The sequence below is a fragment of the Oncorhynchus keta genome, chromosome 22 (assembly GCF_023373465.1).
Source record: "Oncorhynchus keta strain PuntledgeMale-10-30-2019 chromosome 22, Oket_V2, whole genome shotgun sequence".
Classification (NCBI taxonomy): Eukaryota; Metazoa; Chordata; class Actinopteri; order Salmoniformes; family Salmonidae; genus Oncorhynchus; species Oncorhynchus keta.
In genome coordinates, this window is record NC_068442.1 from 27,560,871 (window position 1) to 27,583,807 (window position 22,937).

General features: G+C 41.2%; 1 protein-coding gene across 2 annotated transcripts in view; it reads left to right on the top strand.

The window, feature by feature from the left end:
• Nucleotides 1-22,937, top strand: part of ranbp10 (RAN binding protein 10) — a 37,260-nt gene that overhangs the window by 3,100 nt on the left and 11,223 nt on the right. For both annotated transcript variants that reach the window (XM_035798627.2, XM_035798628.2), the window contains exons 2-3: nt 20,922-21,033; nt 21,324-21,376. In XM_035798627.2, coding sequence (XP_035654520.1) covers nt 20,922-21,033; nt 21,324-21,376 — 165 coding nt within the window. The remainder of the gene's footprint in view (nt 1-20,921; nt 21,034-21,323; nt 21,377-22,937) is intronic.

The window sequence follows — 22,937 nt, forward strand, 5'->3', positions numbered from 1 at the left end:
GAAAGCTAACATTTAAGTTCCTTGCTCAGAACATGAGAACATATGAAAGCTAGTGGTTCCTTTTAACATGAGTCTTCAATTTTCCCAGGTAAGAAGTTTTAGGTTGTAGTTACTATAGGACTATTTCCCTCTATACCATTTGTATTTCATATACAGTGGGGCAAAAAAAGTATTTAGTCAGCCACCAATTGTGCAAGTTCTCCCACTTAAAAAGATGAGAGGCCTGTAATTTTCATCATAGGTACACTTCAACTATGACAGACAAAATGAGAAAAAAAATCCAGAAAATCACATTGTAGGATTTTTAATGAATTTATTTGCAAAATATGGTGGGAAATAAGTATTTGGTCACCTACAAACAAGCAAGATTTCTGGCTCTCACAGACCTGTAACTTCTTTGAGGCTCCTCTGTCCTCCACTCATTACCTGTATTAATGGCACCTGTTTGAACTTGTTATCAGTATAAAAGACCACAACCTCAAACAGTCACACTCCAAACTCTACTATGGCCAAGACCAAAGAGCTGTCAAAGGACACCAGAAACAAAATTGTAGACCTGCACCAGGCTGGGAAGACTGAATCTGCAATAGGTAAGCAGCTTGGTTTGAAGAAATCAACTGTGGAAGCAATTATTAGGAAATGGAAGACATACAAGACCACTGATAATCTCCCTCGATCTGGGGCTCCACGCAAGATCTCACCCCGTGGGGTCAAAATGATCACAAGAACGGTGAGCAAAAATCCCAGAACCACACGGGGGGACCTAGTGAATGACCTGCAGAGAGCTGGGACCAAAGTAACAAAGCCTACCATCAGTAACACACTACGCCGCCAGGGACTCAAATCCTGCAGTGCCAGACGTGTCCCCCTGCTTAAGCCAGTACATGTCCAGGCCCGTCTGAAGTTTGCTAGAGAGCATTTGGATGATCCAGAAGAAGATTGGGAGAATGTCATATGGTCAGATGAAACCAAAATATAACTTTTTGGTAAAAACTCAACTCGTTGTGTTTGGAGGACCAAGAATGCTGAGTTGCATCCAAAGAACACCATACCTACTGTGAAGCATGGGGGTGGAAACATCATGCTTTGGGGCTGTTTTTCTGCAAAGGGACCAGGACGACTGATCCATGTATCGTGAGATTTTGAGTGACAACCTCCTTCCATCAGCAAGGGCATTGAAGATGAAACATGGCTGGGTCTTTCAGCATGACAATGATCCCAAACACACCCCCCCGGCAACGAAGGAGTGGCTTCGTAAGAAGCATTTCAAGGTCCTGGAGTGGCCTAGCCAGTCTCCAGATCTCAACCCCATAGAAAATCTTTGGAGGGAGATGAAAGTCCGTGTTGCCCAACAACAGCCCCAAAACATCACTGCTCTAGAGGAGATCTGCATGGAGAATGGGCCAAAATACCAGCAACAGTGTGAGAACCTTGTGAAGACTGATAGAAAACGTTTGACCTCTGTCATTGCCAACAAAGGGTATATAACAAAGTATTGAGAAACTTTTGTTCTTGACCAAATACGTATTTTCCACCATAATTTGCAAATAAATTCATAAAAAATCCTACAATGTGATTTTCTAGATTTTTTTTCCCCTCATAGTTGAAGTGTACCTATGATGAAAATTACAGGCCTCTCGTCTTTTTGAGTGGGAGAACTTGCACAATTGGTGTCTGACTAAATACTTTTTTGCCCCACTGTACCTTTGACTATTGGATGTTCTTATAGGCACTTTAGTATTGCCAGTGTAACAGTATAGCTTCTGTCCCTCTCCTCACCGCTACCTGGGCTCGAACCAGGAACACATCGACAACAACCACCCTCGAAGCAGCGGTTAATATTGCCTGCTAACCTTTCTTTTAGCTAAATATGCAGGTTTAAAAATATATACTTGTGTATTGATTTTAAGAAAGGCATTGATGTTTATGGTTAGGTACACGTTGGAGCAACGACAGTCCTTTTTCGCGAATGCGCACCGCATCGATTATATGCAACGCCAGACACTCTAGATAAACTAGTAATATCATCAACCATGTGTAGTTATAACTAGTGATTATGATTGATTGTTTTTTTACAAGATAAGTTTAATGCTAGCTAGCAACTTACCTTGGCTTCTTACTGTGTTCGCGTAACAGGCATGCTCCTCATGGAGTGCAATGAGAGGCAGGTGGTCAGGGCGTTGGACTAGTTAACAGTAAGGTTGCAAGATTGAATCACTGAGCTGACAAGGTAAAAATCTGTCGTTCTTCCCCTGAACAAGGCAGTTCACCCACCGTTCCTAGGCCGTCATTGAAAATAAGAATGTGTTCTTAACTGACTTATCTAGTTAAATAAAGGCGTAAAAATATATATATTTTAAAAAACGGTCAAATCTGTGTCCAAAAATACTGATTTCCGATTGTTATGGAAACTTGGAATTGGCCCTAATTAATCGGCCATTCCGATTAATCGGTCGACCTCTAGTCTGCACAGCTTCCCAGGCAACCACCACAGCAGGAATGCTGTGATACAAAATCAGCTTTCCCAAGGCAAAGAAGGGGGGATATGCTGTGAAGACAGACCCAACATACTGTAAGTCATAGTTATTCATTTCAAATCTGCATCAATTGAGCATTTCAGGCACACAAAAATTCCAGATACAAACATTGAAAAGTTTCACAAAACGGTTCATGACCAAATATTGCATATTTCAAATTGAGTACTTCAAAAACTAGAATGAGTAGATCACTACATCAATGAATTGATAGCATTAACTCAGAACAGTAAGTAAAAGGAAATTAAACATTTCCCTTTTCAAAAACATTACAGGCTACGTAGACAGGCTCCTGGATCTCCTCTTCAACGAGGTCACCCATGATCCAGCGCCGTATGTGGGGAAGCTGTGCAAGCTGTCCATCCCAGGACCCCTGTCTGCCCCGTGTGAAAGGCCTGACAAGGAGGTGGCCATAGCTGGATTTGTCTCCAGCTTCAATCTTGGGGGTTACTGAAGCCTGCTTGATTGAAGCTGGATACATGGGTCCCCCTCCTCTCCCGCTCCACTCCCCCATCAATCTCTGTAGTTGGTTGTATTTCTTAAAGCCTAAGTAATTCCCTTTTACGTGAAACAATATCACATTGTGTTACTTTGTATTGTTGTTTTTTCAAGCTTTAGGATGGGAGTGTAGTGTTACACATTTTACGAATCGATGTGTCCAGCAGACTGTAGGTGCCTATATTAGGCTTATGGCTCAATTCCTCTTTTTTTAATGTCAAATGATATCTCACCTTTATTTATAATGAGTGTTCATGTTGATCAGTATTTTGGCAATGGTCTATTGTAAAATATGCAATAAATGTCTGATAAATGCATACAATGCTGAACATATTGTCTTTTATAACACTAACTCAGAGTCACAAATAAATCAGGGTGACTAGCCGAGCAAGTCTCGAAGCCAGGCCTCCACCACTAATGACGAACATTCTAACCACTGCACCAATAACGGATATCTCTAGGCCATGTATTTATTGTGCAAGTATAGTTAGGCCTTGTCCAGAATAAACTCTAAACCCTCCTCCCTAGGCACTTGTGTAGATCTGAAATGACTTGAAAGGTGTAAGCAATATAGTTAATGCACTTTGTAAATCTCAGCTCTGTTAAAAGTACACTCAAGATAAACTTTTATTGATCATTGTGATTCAGGAGTATCATTAAAAGCAGGTTAACATGCCCCACCAACATTAGACAACTATACAGAAAGCTCTTCAATTGTATAAATAATCAAATCAGTGATGAGAGGATGGTCAAATTAACTGACACTGACATGGTGGCATAACAGGAAGATCTGAATTCCATGAACCAAGAGGTTGAGTTCAAATTTCAGTTGTAGACATGTTCAATTATTATTGCTGTGTAAATGAACATGCATAATGTAATCATTAATGTTAAAAACACTATGTTAAAAGCGCTGTGTGTGAGAGCATCCCTAACCTTGTCAACAGACAAAAGGAGCTGTGAATGGATCAGGGATTCACCAATCAGGGCCTTAATGGGCTTGGCAACAGTAACAAGGTGTGATGTGTAATGATGAACAATGTTTTTGGGAGGGAGAACGTTTCTTTGGGACCATCAGGCAAAGTACTGACAACTGATGCACAGCAATGTTCTTGCATGAAATGTGTCGAACATTAATATCGTATATATTCTAAGAACATGGCAACTTTGTCCATTGTATGTTTGCGACGTTGATGGAATATTCTCTTACCCCTCAGAAAACTGGACACTCAAACATCACGGGTAACATTACAAAACGTTCTTTCTCCCTAGAATTGTTAGCTGGGATAATGCTTGTTGTGTAATCATAGAAAGTGTCTAACATCGTTCTACATGTTTAGTCAACTGTCAAATCTAATCCCACAACAGTGCTATGAATCATCAGACTGAGTTATTATAGGTCCACAGTCTCTGTAGTTAGCCTAGCCGTTAGCACGTTGGGCCAGTAACTGAATGGTTGCTAGTTTGAATCCCTGTGCCCGACAAGGGCAAAACTCTGTTGATCTGCCCTTGAGCAAGGCACTTAACCCTAATTGCTCCAGTGTTGTGGTCAATAATGGCTGATCCCTGGCCATGACCCCACTTTCCATTTCACACCTCTCACTCATACAGGTTACCCACTTGTACATGCAGTAAAACAGAACAAATATAAGCACCTCCTATTTTACATTTGAATATAAAGGAAACAAAATCACACCTCATTGAGAGACAATTGTAAGGTCAGTATAAGGCCCCGGTATTAACATAGGCCTACTTCTTGAATCTACAGAAAGAGTAGCCTACTTGTGCAATTCTCTTAAAGGGATTGGACACGCATTAGGTGGCTGTGGTGGGGGTGCTGGATTTAGGTCTGGGTACACTGCTTTGGTCTGTTTTTGTCTGGTCTTGAAAGTAATAAGGATTTCATGATAATTCGTTACTGGTAAAATCCCATTCGTTGATAGTGGCTCAAAAAAACTGTGTTTTGTTATTTAGGCTGTTTTACATGGGTGGTTGTGTAAAGGGATTGTGGGACTACAGTACAGTCGGATGTGGGGAAATGATGTTGTTTCTCAAGGCATCTAAAGTTATAGGCTTGTTATATATATATATATATACACACACACAGTGCCTTGCGATAGTATTCGGCCCCCTTGAACTTTGCGACCTTTTGCCACATTTCAGGCTTCAAACATCAAGATATAAAACTGTATATTTTTTGTGAAGAATCAACAACAAGTGGGACACAATCATGAAGTGGAACGACATTTATTGGATATTTCAAACTTTTTTAACAAATCAAAAACTGAAAAATTGGGCGTGCAAAATTATTCAGCCCCTTTACTTTCAGCGCAGCAAACTCTCCAGAAGTTCAGTGAGGATCTCTGAATGATCCAATGTTGACCTAAATGACTAATGATGATAAATACAATCCACCTGTGTGTAATCAAGTCTCCGTATAAATGCACCTGCCGTCCCTCTAAATGCACCTGGCCGTCCCTCTAAACTTTCAGCTCATACAAGGAGAAGACTGATCAGAGATGCAGCCAAGAGACCCATGATCACTCTGGATGAACTGCAGAGATCTACAGCTGAGGTGGGAGACTCTGTCCATAGGACAACAATCAGTTGTATATTGCACAAATCTGGCCTTTATGGAAGAGTGGCAAAGAAGAAAGCCATTTCTTAAAGATATCCATAAATGTTGTTTAAAGTTTGCCACAAGCCACCTGGGAGACACACCAAACATGTGGAAGAAGGTGCTCTGGTCAGATGAAACCAAAATTGAACTTTTTGGCAACAATGCAAAACGTTATGTTTGGCGTAAAAGCAACACAGCCCATCACCCTGAACACACCATCCCCACTGTCAAACATGGTGGTGGCAGCATCATGGTTTGGGCCTGCTTTTCTTCAGCAGGGACAGGGAAGATGGTTCAAATTGATAGGAAGATGGATGGAGCCAAATACAGGACCATTCTGGAAGAAAACCTGATGGAGTCTGCAAAAGACCTGAGACTGGGACGGAGATTTGTCTTCCAACAAGACAATGATCCAGAACATAAAGCAAAATATACAATGGAATTGTTCAAAAATAAACATATCCAGGTGTTAGAATGGCCAAGTCAAAGTCCAGACCTGAATCCAATCGAGAATCTGTGGAAAGAACTGAAAATTGCTGTTCACAAATGCTCTCCATCCAACCTCACTGAACTCGAGCTGTTTTGCAAGGAGGAATGGGAAAAAATGTCAGTCTCTCGATGTGCAAAACTGATAGAGACATACCCCAAGCGACTTACAGCTGTAATCGCAGCTAAAGGTGGCGCTACAAAGTATTACCTTACGGGGGCTGAATAATTTTGCACGCCCAATTTTTCAGTTTTTGATTTGTTAAAAAAGTTTGAAATATCCAATAAATGTCGTTCCACTTCATGATTGTGTCCCACTTGTTGTTGATTCTTAACAAAAAAATACAGTTTTATATCTTTGTTTGAAGCCTGAAATGTGGCAAAAGGACGCAAAGTTCAAGGGGGCCGACTACTTTCGCAAGGCACTGTACATACATGCATGCATGCATACATACATACAGTTGAAGTCGGCAGTTTACGCACACCTTACGTACACATTTAAACTCAGTTTTTCACAATTCCTGACATTTAATCCTAGTAAAAATTCCCTGTTTTAGGTCAGTTAGGATCACCACTTTATTTTAAGAATGTGAAATGCCAGAATAATAGTAGAGGGAGGGATTTATTTCAGCTTTTATTTCATTCATCACATTCCCAGTGGGTCAGAAGTTTACATACACTCAATTCATATTTGGTAGCATTAAATTGTTTAACTTGGGTCAAATGTTTCGGGTAGCTTTCCACAAGCTTCCCACAATAAGTTGGGTGAATTTTGGCCCATTCCTCCTGACTGAGCTGGTGTAACTGAGTCAGGTTTGTAGGCCTCCTTGCTCGCACACACGTTTTCAGTTCTGCCCACACATTTTCTATAGGATTGAGGTCAGGGCTTTGTGATGGCCACTCCAATACCTTGATTTTGTTGTCCTTAAGCCATTTTGCAACAACTTTGGAAGTATGCTTGGGGTCATTGTCCATTTGGAAGACCCATTTGCGACCAAGCTTTAACTTCCTGATTGATGTCTTGTGGATATATTGAAGCAACATCTCATAATTTTCCACCCTCATGGTGCCATCTATTTTGTGAAGTGCACCAGTCCCTCCTGCAGCAAAGCACCCCCACAACATGACGCTGCCACCCCCTGTGCTTCATTGTTGGGATGGTGTTCTTCGGCTTGCAAGCCTCCCCCTTTTTCCCACAAACATATCGATGGTCATTATGGCCAAACAGTTCTATTTTTGTTTCATCAGACCAGAGGACATTACTCCAAAAACAACGATCTTTGTCCCCATGTGCAGTTGCAAACCGTAGTCTGGCTTTTTTTATGGCGGTATTGGAGCATTGGCTTCTTCCTTGCTGAGCCGTCTTTTTAGTTTATGTCGATATTGTAATCGTTTTACTGTGGATATAGATATTTTGCACTTGTTTCCTTCAGCATCTTCACAAGGTCCTTTGATGTTTTTCTGGGATTGATTTGCACTTTTCGCACCAAAGTACGTACATCTATTGGAGACAGAATTCGTCTCCTTCCTGAACGGTATGATGGCTGCGTGGTCCCATGGTGTTTATACTTGCGTACTATTGTTTGTACAGATTAACGTGGTACCTTCAGGCATTTGGACATTGCTCCCAAGGATGAACCAGACTGTGGATGTCTACAATTTTTTTTCTGAGGTCTTTGCTGATTTCTTTTGATTTTCCCATGTCAAGCAAAGAGGCACTGATTTTGAAGCTAGGCCTTGTAATACATCCACAGGTACACCTCCAATTGACTCAAATTATGTCAATTAGCCTATCAGAAGCTTCTAAAGCCATGACACAATTTTCTGGATTTTTCAAAGCTGTTTAAAGGCACAGTCAATTTAGTGTATGTAAACTTCTGACCCACTATAATTGTGATACAGTGAAATAATCTGTCTGAAAACAATTGTTATAAAAATTACTTGTGTCATGCACAAAGTATATGTCGTAACCGACTTGCCAAAACTATAGTTTGTTAACAAGAAATTTTTGGAGTGGTTGAGAAATTAGTTTTAATGACTCCAGTGTGTGTGTGTGTGTGTGTGTGTGTGTGTGTGTGTGTTTTTCCAACAATTTTTCCATCCTAAAAATTAGGAATAAGCAAAGGCTTTGATTTGTGGTCAAACAGATGGAAAAGTCTTAGACAACATCTACCAGAAACAGTCTTAAAATCCAAACACAATACTGTTGCAGTAAAGACCCCTGCTAATTAATATCAACTAGAGGTCGAGCGACTATGATTTTTCAACGCCGATACCGATTATTGGAGGCCCAAAAAAGCCGATAACGATTAATCGGACAATTTATAAAAAATAAAAAAATAAAAAAAAAAAAAAAATGAGTTGTAATAATGACAATTACAACAATACTGAATGAACACTTATTTTAACTTCATATAATACATCAATAACATCAATTTAGCCTCAAGTAAATAATGAAACATGTTCAATTTATTTTAAATAATGCAAAAACAAGTGTTGGAAAGTAAAAGTGCAATATGTGCTATGTAAGAAAGCTAACGTTTCAGTTCCTTGCTCAGAACATGAGAACATATGAAAGCTGGTGGTTCCTTTTAACATGAGTTTTCAATAATCCCAGGTAAGAAGTTTTAGGTTGTAGATATTATAGGAATTATAGGACTATTTCCCTCTATACCATTTGTATTTCATTAACTTTGACTATTAGATGTTCTTATAGGCACTTTAGTATTGCCAGTGTAACAGTATATCTTCTGTCCCTCTCCTCGCTCCTCCCTGGGTTCGAACCAGCAACACAACGACAACGACAACCATCGAAGCAGCGTTACTCTTGCAGAGCAAGGGGAACAACTACTAGAAGGCTCAGAGCGAGTGACGTTTGAAACGCTATTAGCGCGCACTAACAAGCTAGCCATTTCACTTCGGTTACACCAGCCTCATCTCGGGAGTTGATAGGCTTTAAGTCATAAACAGCGCAATGCTTGACACACAAGGAAGAGCTGCTGGCAAAATGCACGAAAGTGCTGTTTGAATTCATGTTTACACGCCTGCTTCTGCCTACCACCGCTCAGTCAGATACTTAGATACTTGTATGCTCAGTCAGATTATATGCAACACAGGACACGCTAGATAATATCTAGTAATATCATCAACCATGTGTAGTTAACTTGTGATTATGATTGATTGTTTTTATAAGATAAGTTTAATGCCAGCTAGTAACTTACCTTGGCTTACTGCATTCGCGTAACAGGCAGTCAGTCTCCTTGTGGAGTGCAATGAGAGAGAGGCAGGTCGTTATTGCGTTGGACTAGTAAATTGTAAGGTTGCAAGATTGGATCCCCCGAGCTGACAAGGTGAAAATCTGTCGTTCTGCCCCTGAACGAGGTAGTTAACCCACCATTCCTAGGCCGTCATTGAAAATAAGAATGTGTTCTTAACTGACTTGCCTGGTTAAATAAAGGTCTAAACATTTTTTTTTTGAAAGCATCAGCAAATCGGTGCCCAAAAATACCGATTTTCTGATTGTTATGAAAACTTGAAATCAGCCCTAATTAATCGACCATTCCTGTTAATCGGTCGACATCTAATATCAACACTTATATTTAGTTTTGGGTGAATTATTTGTTTTTTCTCACAAATTTGAACAGTACAATCGAGAACAGAACAGTTCAGTTAAGTTATGAAAAGTAGAGTTCAGTACAGTAGAGCACACGAGTACAGTATAATTTACTTTATTGTACTGTACATACTGTATCTACTGTACTGTGCTCTACTGTGATGTCCAAACTTGGGAAAAATAGTCATCTATGATTTGTTTCAGATTTAGTCTGGTCCGGACTAACCAAAATTGTTCTTGTTTGGGGGCCAGTGTGTAGAATAATACGCACTTATGTGAAAAAAGGATATTGCATATTTATACCTTTTGTGTACCTATTCAGGATACATCACTATGAAGAGAATGATATTCATATCTATAATTATGCATTTCTGTATAGTACTGCTCCGGGACATATGTTGTCCAATTCCATTTCTGTAATTTCGTTACCAGATGTAAATCCACTTCACCATTTGATTTTGATGTTTAACAAACCACCAAATTCTATGCCTAAGGACTACAATTTACAAAGAACATGTCACAAAAACACATTTATTGGAAGAACTGTGCAGATGCAAAGTTTCGTAACAGAATTACGGTAATCTCCCTCCCCTCCCCAGTTTGTTTTATGCGACCACATTTTAAAAATAAATAAATAAATAAAAACCTCTTAAATATCGGCTCCGAATTATGATTAAAACATGTCTGCAGAAAGAATCGGGTGTCAGCTATGACACCTTGAGTTAAAAAAATAACGAATTTTGGTTATTGAACTACATGTTTGTTTGGCATACTTTAAGTAAAAAGTCCAAGCGTAATTCCGTCACAGTGGAATTGCCCTCCCCCCAGAAGCCACTGTGTTTTGTGAAGAACTTTTCAATATTGGATAGGCATTTTATGTTTGTTTTATTCCTCTGCCGAGTTGTCAGTTTCTGTTACTTTTCTTTACCCTGGTGATTTTGATGCTATTTTGACCAGTGTACCAGTTTCCTTTTTGGCCATGGTTAGGCCAAGGCCTATGTTCTGTTGAATACATGGTGGAGTTGGGAACGTGTGAGAGGCTATATCTCAGGATCTGGCCTATGAAAGAGTTGTATGTAGCCTACATTGTGTAAGAATTCTGTGGTCAGTTTTATCTCTTTCAATGGACGAAAACAAGAAAGGCATACATTTTACGGAAGTTATCAATTGTTGATTAAAGTAGGGCCATCTTTAGTCTACTATCTTTGTCAACTCTGCTCATCATTGGTCATTTTGTTTTTAGAAAACGGCATCAGCTTGCCTGATTAACTAAAGAGCAGGTAGCCTAGGCTACTTGATTGTCTGATTTATTTTTATTTAACTTGCCAAGTAATTTAATAACAAATTCTTATTTACAATGACGGCCTACCAAAAGGCCTGCGGGGATGGAGGTCGGGGATAAAAAAAATACAATATAAATATAGGACAAAACACACATCACAACAAGAGACAACACTACATAAAGAGAAACCTAAGACAACAAGGCAGCAACACATGACAACACAGCATGGTAGCAAAACAACATAACAACATGGTAGCAGCACAAGACGTGGTGCAAACATTATTGGGCACAGTCAACAGCACAATGGTCAAGAAGGTAGAGACTAGAGGTCGACCGATGAATCGGAATGGCCGATTGATTAGGGCCGATTTCAAGTTTCCATAACAATCGGAAAAATGTATTTTTGGACACTGATTTGGCCAATTTAAAAAAAAATTTTTTTACACCTTTTTATTTAATCTTTATTTAACTAGGTAAGTCAGTTAAGAACACATTCTTATTTTCAAGGACGGCCTAAGAACGGTGGGTTAACTGCCTCACTCAGGGGCAGAACGACATATTTTTACTTTGTCAGCTCGGGGGATTCAATCTTGCAACCTTACAGTTAACTAGGTCAACACTAACCACTGGCCTCTCATTGCACTCCACGAGGAGACTGCCTGTTACGCAAATGCAGTAAGAAGCCAAGGTAAGTTGCTAGCTAGCATTAAACTTCTCTTATAAAAAACAATCAATCAATCATAATCACTAGTTAACTACACATGGTTGACGATATTACTAGTTTATCTAGTGTATCCTGCGTTGCATATAATCGATGCGGTGCATATTCGTGAAAAAGAACTATCGTTACTCCAATGTGTACCTAACCATAAACATCAATGCCTTTCTTAAAATCAATACACAGAAGTATATATTTTTAAACCTGCATATTTAGCTAAAAGAAATCCAGGTTAGCAGGCAATATTAACCAGGTGAAATTGTGTCACTTCTCTTGCGTTCATTGCATGCAGAGTCGGAGTATATGCAACAGTTTGGGCCGCCTAATTTTCCAGAATTCTACGTAATTATGACAGAACATTGAAGGTTTTTTGTGTGTTATCATGTTATAACTAAGTCTATGATTTGATAGAGCAGTCTGACTGAGTGATGGTAGGCACCAGCAGGCTCGTAAGCATTCATTCAAACAGCAATTTCGTGCGTTTGCCAGCAGCTGTTTATGACTTCAAGCCTATCAACTCCCGAGATTAGGCTGGTGTAACCGATGTGAAATGGCTAGCTAGTTAGCGCGGTGTGTGCTCATAGAGTTTCAAACGTCACTCGCTCTGAGACTTGGAGTGGTTGTTCCCCTTGCTCTGCATAGGTAATGCTGCTTCGAGGGTGGCTGTTGTCGTTGTGTTCCTGGCTCGAGCCCAGGTAGCGGCGAGGTGAGGGATGGAAGCTATACTGTTACACTGGCAATACTAAAGTGCCTATAAGAACATCCAATAGTCAAAGGTTAATGAAATACAAATGGTATAGAGAGAAATAGTCCTATAATAACTACAACCTAAAACTTCTTACCTGGGAATATTGAAGACTCATGTTAAAAAGGAACCACCAGCTTTCATATGTTCTGATCAAGGAACTTAAATGTTGGCTTTCTTACATGGCACATATTGCGCTTCTACTTTCTTCTCCAACACCTTTTGTTTTTGCATTATTTAAACCAAATTGAACATGTTTCATTATTTATTTGAGGCTAAATTGATTTTAGTGATGTATTATATTAAGTTAAAATAAGTCTTCATTCAGTATTGTTGTAATTGTCATTATTACAAATACATTTTTAAAAATTGGCAGATTAATTGGTATCGGCTTTTTTGGGCCCCCAATAATCGGTATCGGCGTTGAAAAATCATAATCGGTCGACCTCTAGTAGAGACAACAATACATCACACAAAGCAGCTCCAACTGTCAGTAAGAGTGTCTATGATTGAGTCTTTGAATGAAGAGATTGAGATAAAATTCTCCAGTTTGAGTGTGTGTTGCAGTTTGTTCCAGTTGCTAGCTGCAGCGAACTGAGAAGAGGAGCGACCCGGGGATGTGTGCTTTGGGGACCTTTAACAGAATGTGACTGGCAGAACGGGCGTTGTATGTAATTCATCAGTGTGTTTAATGAAGTGGTGGTATAGGAATGAGATTAGTGTACCATAGACACATATGGTAAGTGATTGGCCTTTGTACTTGCTTCTTTGTGTGATTTAGCCTGTATGTGCTTTCTGAAGGGATTCTATATTTCATGCCAAGGTCTTATGTGCTATTGGGTCATTATAGAGCCCATAGGACACATGGCTGACTCTTTAACCATGCCCTGTGATTCCTTTAAGCTGATTGCAATGTTTGCACAGAGAGAGGGTTTATTGTCTTCTGAAGAACCAATCATGCATGTTCAGTCGGAGGTGACATCACCGGATTGTGTGACATCACTAGATTGTGGTTTCCCCCCAGTCTCTCTATGTGAAGCTGTGATGCAGTGTTTGCTAACACTGGCATATTTATTTATATAATTAAAAAAAAAAATTTATTAGTTTCCTTAGGCATGTTTTTTTGTCTGTCGTGGGTAGTTCTGCTGTACATTTTTCTGGTAACCACTGCCTTGACCATGAGGGAGATCTTTTGACTCTGGACTGGAAGCCTTGGAAAGAGAGTCTATCAGCGGTATCAAAACAAATATAGCCTAACCAGTAAAAACATGGAAGAGTAAACCTAAACGATTTGCTCTATAAACGGACATCATATTTTTCCCTAAGCAACAAAATGGAGCACATTTTAACAGCTATGAAGCCTATAATGTTTGAGTAGGCTTGCGTTGTGCTCTAACAACACATTTTGTAACCAAGTACTTAGATTTATATGACTGCTACACAACATTGCAACCAAAAGCTACCTCTCCTGATTTGTTGGATAGCCAGCAAAAAAACACCCTTCTTTCTTGCCTAAATCCAAGATGGTGCCGACAGATAGGGCAGCTCTGCTTCTAGCTCCTTTGCAGTATTTAGTTTTTTGTGTGTGTTATTTCTTACATTATTAGCCCAGAATATTTATGTTATTACATACAGCCGGAAATAACTTTTGGATATCGGTGGTAACTCACCAGCATTACGACCGGGAATACGACTTTCCCGAATTGGATCCTTTAATCGTACCCCCAGGGCAATTGAACTGATTCCAGGGGCTGATCCAAAATTCCACCGGCGGAGAAGAGGTATTCGGAGTCGACTTCTAGTCCGACTCAGGAGGCGTGCACACCATCCACCGCTTCAGAGTATATTACTCGCTAATATTCAGTCTCTGCATAATAAAGTAGACAAGGTCAGGGTGAGAATCTCCTTCCGGAGAGACATCAGGGATTGTAGCATACTCTATACTGTCTCTGTCCATAAAGCCAGCTGGGTTCTCAGTATATCGCGCAGAAAGGAATAAAGAACTCTCTTGGAAGAAGAAAGGTGAGGGTGTATGTTTCATGATTAACCACTCATGGTGTAATTGTAACAACACCTGACCTAGAATTCCTCACAACCAAATGCTGATCGTATTATCTCCCAAGAGAAATATCTTCGGTTATAGTTACAGCCGTGTATATTCCCCCTCAAGCTGATACCACGACGGCCCTCAAAGAACTTCACAAATTTGAGGTTCTACCAACACATTAACTGTAGAACTCGCTCTGAGAAAACAACATTAGACCACTGCTACTCAGCTTTTCGAAATGCCTACAAGGCCCTCCCTTAGGCAAATCTAATCACAACTCCATTTTGCTCCTCCCTTCCTATAGGCAGAAACTCAAACAGGAAGTACCTGTGCTAAGGACTATTCAACACTGGTCTGACCAATCGGAATCTGTGCTTCAAGATTGTTTTGATCACGCGGACTGGGATATGTTCCAGATAGCCTCTTAGAATAACATAGACGAATACACGGATACGGTGACTGAGTTGATCAGGAAGTGTATAGGAGATGTTGTACCCACTGTGACTATTAAAATCCCTCCTAACCAGAATCCGTGAATAGATGGCAGCATTCGTGTAAAAGTGAAAGCGTGAACCACCGCATTTAACTGTGGCAAGGCGACTGGGAATATGGCCGAATACAAACAGTTTAGCTATTCCCTCTAAGCAATCAAGCTTCGCTAGGCTGCCGGCCCAGATGGCATCCCTAGCCGCGTCCTCAGAGCATGCACAGATCAGCTGGCTGGAGTGTTTACAGACATATTCAATCTCTCCCTATTCCAGTCTGCTGTCCCCACTTGCTTCAAGATGTCCACCATTGTTCCTGTACCCAGGAAAGCAAAGGTAACTGAACTAAATGACTATCACCTCGTAGCACTCACTTCTGTCATCATGAAGTGCTTTGTGGCTAGTTATGGATCATATCACCTAACACCCTAGACCCACTTCAATTTGCTTACTGCCCCAATAGATCCACAGACGATGCCATCACACTGCATACTGCCCTATCACATCTGTACAAGAGGAATATCTATGTAAGAATGCTGTTCATTGACTATAACTCAGCATTCAACACCATAGTACCCTCCAAGCTCATCATTAAGCTTGAGGCCTTGGGTCTTAACCCCGTCCTGTGCAACTGGGTCCTGGACTTCCTGACAGGCCGCCCCCAGGTGGTGAAGGTAGGAAACAACATCTTCACTTCGCTGATCTTCAACACGGGCCCCTCAAGGGTGCTCAGCACCCTCCTATACTCCCTGTTCACCCATGACTGCATGACCATGCACGCCTCCAACTCAACAACACAACGGTAGTAGGCCCGATTACCAACAATGACGAGAGAGCCTACAGAGTGGAGGTGAGGCCCCTGGGAGTGTGGTGCCAGCAAAATAACCTCTCACTCAATATCGAAATAACAAAGGAGCTGATCGTGGACTTCAAGAAACAGCAGAGGGAGCACGTCCCTATCCACATCGATGGGACCGCAGTGGAGCAGGTGGAAAACTTTAAGTTCAGGAGGCTGAAGAAATTTGGCTTAGCATCTAAAACCCTCACAAACATTTACAGATGGACAATCGAGAGCGTCTTGTTTGGCTGTATCAAGCGCCTGGTACGGCAACTGCACCGCCTGCAACCACAAGGCTCTCCAGAGTGTGGCGCGGTCTGCCCAACGCTTCACTGGGGGCAAACTACTTGCCAGGACATTTACAACACCCGATGTCACAGAAAGGCCCAAAAGATTCATTAAGGACAACAACCACCCGAGCCACTGCCTATTCACCCTGCTATCATCCAGATGGCGAGGTCAGTACAGGTGCATCAAAGCTGGGACTGAGAGTCTGAAAAACAGCTTATCTCAAGGCCATCAGACTGTTAAACAGCCATCACTAGGCGGGATTCACCCGGTTACGTAACCCTGCACCTTAGAGGCTGCTGTCCCATATACATAGACTGGCCACTTAAAAAAAAAAGTACATACTGCTTTACTCATCTCATATGTATATACTGTATTCTATTCTACTGTATTTTAGGCAATGCCATTCCGACATTGCTCATCATAACATCTATCTATATATTCCATTATTTTACTTTTAGGTTGTGTGTATTGTTAGATAAAACTGCACTGTTGGAGCTAGAAACCAAAGCATTTCGCAACACCCGCAATAACATCTGCTAAACCTTGTGTATGTGACAAATCCAATTTGATTTGAAATGTGTTTTTTTTATAGAAACATAACACAAATAACAATCAATGGCAAGTGTGCGTGTGAGAGTGAGATTGACGGAGACAGCGAGGGAGCCTCACTCCCAGGACTGTGGCACTGCTGAGCTGATGAGTGCTGTATGCTGAGGTGGTGGTGTGACTGCGAGTTGGAGATATTTATAGGCGCAAGTATGTGCATGTGTTGTATTTATTATGGGTGTTTGTCTGGTCATAGAGTGGGCCTGCTGAGCTTTGGTTATGGTCATTTCCATCTAGAAGGACCCATGAGCACCATAATGTGAAGTTCATAGGAGCATATCAAATTGGTTGTCAAATGAAAGCTAAGAGTCTATACTTCTGGGAAATGAAGGCATAGATACATTTTTTCAACTGTTTCCATCTTAAACATTTTACATGAGTAATGGATTGGATTTCTGCTCTAACAGATGGAACCGGGGTCTTAGACAACATACAGTACCTGTCAAAAGTTTGGACACCTACTAATTCAAGGGTTTTTATTTATTTTCTACATTGTATAATAATAGTTAATACATCAAAGATATGAAATAACACATATCGATTAATGTAGTAACCAAAAAAAGTGTTAAACAAATCAAAATATATTTTAGTCTTCAAAGTAGCCACCCTTTGCCTTGATGACTGCTTTACACACTCTTGGCATTCTCTCAACCAGCTTCACTAGGTAGTCACCTGGAATGCATTTCGATTAACAGGTGTGTCTTGTTAAAAGTTAGCTTGTGGAATTTCTTTCCTTAATACGTTTGAGCCAATCGTGTTGTGACAAGGTAAGGGTGGTATACAGGAAAAGTAGATTTTTACCAGAAAAAGTAAATGAATCAAAACACAATAATGTTGAAGTAAAGACTCCTGCCAATTTAATATCAACACATATATTTAGTTTTGGAGATATTTCTCTGCCTTGTTTAAGAAATATTGCCTTGTGCTTCTAATTTCACGAGGAGGGAGGATAATGAAAGTTCACATAAGCAACAAGTAAAGGTATACCTACTAATTAGTTTAATGATTATTAAGTGATTAAAATGCTTAATTCTGTTACCAAACCACAGTTGGGTCCCCTGCAATTGTCGTCCCTTCCACTGGCATACTGTGATGTTTCAGCTCATAACTGTTTTCTTCTCTTTCTGTTGTCTGGTGGTTGAAACGAGAGTGTGAAAAGTCTGGACAACCCCTGCCTCTCACTCTCTTGTCTCTCTCCAGTTAATGTTACCTCTCCCGACTCTTACTGACACCTACCCACGAGCTGCACCCACTGAGCAACGACCAAAATTAGACATCCATGTTGAAAGTGGTTGAAATTTGGTCAGTCCAACCTGGCCTTGATTGACATTGTTTTTTGAGCTGGACCGGCCTTGATTTCAACGTCCATAGACGTTCCATATTGGTGACTGGTTCAGATTTGGTCCAATCATAGACGTCTATGTTTTCAAGTTTGGACAGCAAAGTACAGTGAAGCACTGTAGAGTACAGTACAGTTAAGAACAGTAAAGTATAATATATTGTACTGAACTCTACTGTGATGTCCAAACTTTTGAAATATAGATCTCTATGATTGGTTCAGATTTTGTCTGGTCCAGACCAACCAGATTTTGTCTTGTTTGGGTGCGGAGCTCTTTAGAATAAAAGCCAGTATGTAGAATAATACTCATATATGCAAAGAATGATATTGTATATTTCGACCTTTGTTTACCTATTCAAGATACGTCACAATGAATACAATGACAGTCATATTCATAGTTATGCATTGCTGTGTAGTACAGATCAGGGACCCGTTAAGTAATTCCGTTACCCAAATTCTGTTACCGGGTGTAAATCCACTTCACTTACTATAGTTCAATAACCAAAACAGATTTTTTTTACTGAATGTGTTATGTTGTATCTGACACCCCATTATCTATGCAGACGTATTTGAATCTTAATTCGGAGCAGATATTTAAGAGGTTTTGGAAAACATGGTTGCATTAAAAACTGAGGGAGATTTTAACGCAATTCTGTTACCAAACTTTGCATCTGCACAGTTCTTTTGTTTTTCTGTGTAAATTGTTCAAAGTAGTCCTTGTTCATAGAGTTGTATGTATGGTTTAATTAACTTTGAAATTATTGGGTTTTGTTTGGCATACATATTGAAGTGAAAAATCTGAGTCTCAGCGTAATTCTGTTACCGTGGAATTGCCCTCATGGAAAGGCTAAAAATAGAAGTGATTAATGTTGCTGCGGAAATGAAAAGTGATTATAAATACACTGCTTTTCTATTAGTTGTAATGACTGTGGTAATGCATGACTGGTTGATTAGTGGATTTGTACAAAATGGCAATGAAGATGGCCGTGCGTTACAGACAGAGATACAGTATAGAGGCACAGCTCCTCTTACAGATAGACATGTTCTGTGTGGCATGGCCCACAGATACTTTTGTGTATATATAGTGTATGTGGACACCCCTTCAAATGAGTGGATAAGCTATTTCAGCCACACCCGTTGCCGACAGGTGTATAAATTTTGAGCACACAGCCATGAAATCTCCTTACACAAACATTGCCAGTAGAATGGCCTTACCGAAGAGCTGTGACTTTCAATGTGGTACTGTCATCGGATGCCACTTTTCCAACAAGTCAGTTTGTCAGATTTCTGCCCTGGTAGAGCTTCCCTGGTCAACTGTAGGTGCTGTTATTGTGAAGTGGAAACCTCTAGGAGCAACAACGGCTCAGCCGCGAAGTGGTTAGCCACACAAGGTCACAGACCGGGCCCGCCGAGTGCTGAAGCACATAGTGCAAAAAAAACGTCTGTCCTCGGTTGCAACACTCACTACCAAGTTCCAAACTGCCTCTGGAAGCAACGTCAGCACAATAACTTCTCGCCAGGAACTTAATGAAATGGGTTTCCATGGCCATGCAGCCGCACACAAGCCTAAAATCACCATGTGCAATGCCAAGTGTCGGCTGGAGTGGTGTAAAGCTCGCCACCTTCTGTAGTGATTAATCACGCTTCACCATCTGGCAGTCTGACATACGGATCTGGGTTTGGCGGATGTCAGGAGAACGTTACCTACCCCAAAGCATAGTGCCAACTGTAAAGTTTGATGGTTGAGGGAATAATGGTCTGGGGCTGTTTTCATGATTCGAGCTAGGCCCCTTAGTCCCAGTGAAGGGAAATCTTAACGCTACAGCATACAATGACATTCTAGACAATTCTGTGCTTCTGACTTTGTGGCAACAGTGGGGGAGGGCCCTTTCCGGGTTTCAGCATAATGCCCCCGTGCACGAAGCGAGGTCCATACAGTAATGGTACATCGAGATCGGTATGGAAGAACTTGACTGGCCTGCACAGAACCCTGACCTCAACCCCATCAAACAACTTCGGGATGAATTGGAACGTCAACTGCGAGCCAGGCCTAATTTCCCAACATCAGTGCCCAACCTCACTAATGCTCTTGTGGCTGAACGGAAGCAAGTCCCCCCAGCAATGTCCCAACATCTAGTGGGAAGCCTTCCCAGAAGAATTGAGGCTGTTGCAGCAAAAGGGGGGACCTATTTTATATTAATGCCCATGATTTTGGATTGAGATATTTGACGAGCACGTGTCCACATACTTTTGCTCATGTAGTGTACTTCACAGCAGCATCGTGACTGGCCTTTAAGTGTTGTTTTATCAACCAGCAAAAAGGGATAGCTTAGTCTCACACACACACACACACACACACACACACACACACACACACACACACACACACACACACACACACAGGGTTGTGTAAGCTCTCTAGGCTACTCCTGGGAGCTGTCACAATTATGAGCTGGATGGAATGGCGAGACTGTGACAGCCTCACTATACTGACCCTGACATTACTTTGCTGCCAGAGTGTTCCAGGCTAAGTGAACTCCATGTTTCTGACTAGTTTGGCATTCATGTATACAGCTATGGAGGGTACTTGGAAGCGCTCTAAGATTTCATGTCACAGGATTTAAGTATGAATTTGCATGAATATTATTGTAAATAGAGGTAGGATTGACAGGGAAATTTGAAATAGTTTCGTAATTCGTACAGATTGAGGCTTTTCAGGGTCCATGGGGAGAGACGCCTCAACCTTTTCAGATTGACAGAGTTGTGGGATGTTTGGTGTATTGTACTGACTCCAATACAACATTTTGCTCCTTCTGTAGGCCATGGGAAGAACCATAAGGATGCCGCGTCTGTGCGTGCCACTCATCCCATACCAGCCGCCTGTGGGATCTACTACTTCGAAGTGAAGATTGTCAGCAAGGGCAGGGATGGGTACGTATTTGCTGATAGTTAGTACCCCTAATGGTCTAACCTCAAACTTGTAATCATTACACCACGATCTGTTTACTCATGTTAGCTATTACTGTAAGCCTATCTCTATTTCTTCAGTGGAAAATGGCATGTTGAGCAACGTGTAGAGAAACTAAAGAGTAGTAAATAAAGGGAAGTAACTTTGGGTCTGAAAGGATTAATCAGTCCAGCTATTGACCTATATCAGACTGACTCATGTTGTCTAAGCTAATGATGTCTCTGACCTTTGACCTCACTGTTGTTGTCTCCAGGTACATGGGGATTGGTCTGTCTGCCCAGGGGGTCAACATGAACAGACTGCCTGGTGAGTATGAGGGAAGGTAGAGCGATGGCAGAAGGGAAGGTAGAGCGATGGCAGAAGGGAAGGTAGAGCGATGGCAGCGATGGGAAGGCTGTGAGTCAGTATGGGATGAGTGTGTGTTTTGGAGGTCAGAGGGTTCACAGCAAGAACCCTGCCCTGCCTATAATCTCTGCTGGATTGGTTTAGGATTGAAGGACAAGGGGTAATAGTCAGTGTGTGCTTTGGTTGTGCGACTGTAATAGATTGTGGACAACTACTACTACTATGTGTTTTTTAAAATACAACTCTAAAATGAACCCAAACAGTGTTATCTTCAGATGGATCTCCTCACACCATCACTGCAGCAGTGACTGATGTGATTCAAGATGTTTGGTTTTTTAACACATCATATGGTTCAGTTTTTACTATTCGAGGGGCACAGTTTTAAGGTGTTAATCTTTTGCATGTGGTGTGCTACGTTTTAGAGTGCCATGGTAATCTACATCCAGATTTATGTTTCCAGATTGACCATCTTTCCTCTGGAGTGCCTGGATGGATTTAGATTCCATGTCACAGTGAAACCATGTGTATTGATGTCTCCCAGAGTCTGGCTGTTCCAGAACATGCCTGGGCTTGTTTGAGCTCAGCCATTAGTAATGAGAGGATGAAATGTAACATGTGAAATACCAGCAAGTACCTTTTTTCCTCCACATAAAAGCTTTCAGTGTATGTATGAAGGTCAGGTGATAGTGGAGCTGCCACAGGCAGGGTGGCTGGCTCACATTCATTGAAGAGGAAGGGAGAAATTAACAAGTAATTGTTGACCATTTAATTTCAAGAAATCCACTTAAGGCCATCTCATCTTCAATACAGTATACAGTCTGGGCCCAAATGGAATTTTCCTCAACCATAAATTCTACAATAGAGTTACATATAAGCCTACTCTTGAATGGTCAGAACATATAACAAATTGGTCTGCAGCACGCTGATACAGTGAATGAACCCATCCAAGCAAAAACTCATGCCAAGGCCTGATGAGATTGGATTGAATGTAACCAAACAGGCTAGTAGATGAGTGTTTTTGTCACCAAACACAGAGCGGAGATGTGAGCGGTATCACTGCATGAATACAGGGCCAGCTGCACCCTGGCCTGGCCCACTGCTCAGCAGTAATTAGTTAATCAAACACTCTTTCTTTCATCACCAGTTGAACAGACAATGGGGGTTAAGCAGAAGGTACATGTAGATTTAATACGTTCTTGCATAATTCCATCAAATTCTCTCTCGCCCTTTCCCCCACCCTCATGCACGTGAAGATGTCACTGATTGGTACAGTGGCTGCTGGGGACACAAGACAGGTTGGAAGAGGGTTGGCATATTGCTGCCGAGGGGCTAACTTTGGCACATGGGGAGCTACAGTATGTTTTCCCTTGTGCACTGATGCAATTCCCTGCCTATTAGATCATTCCTCCATGCTGCTCTGACCAATAATATGAACCCTGCCTCAGGCTGTGTCACCTGCCTATTGGATTCTCCGTGGCGCCGGAGGCCTTTGGAATGCTTTGGACTCATCCAGCCAATTCTA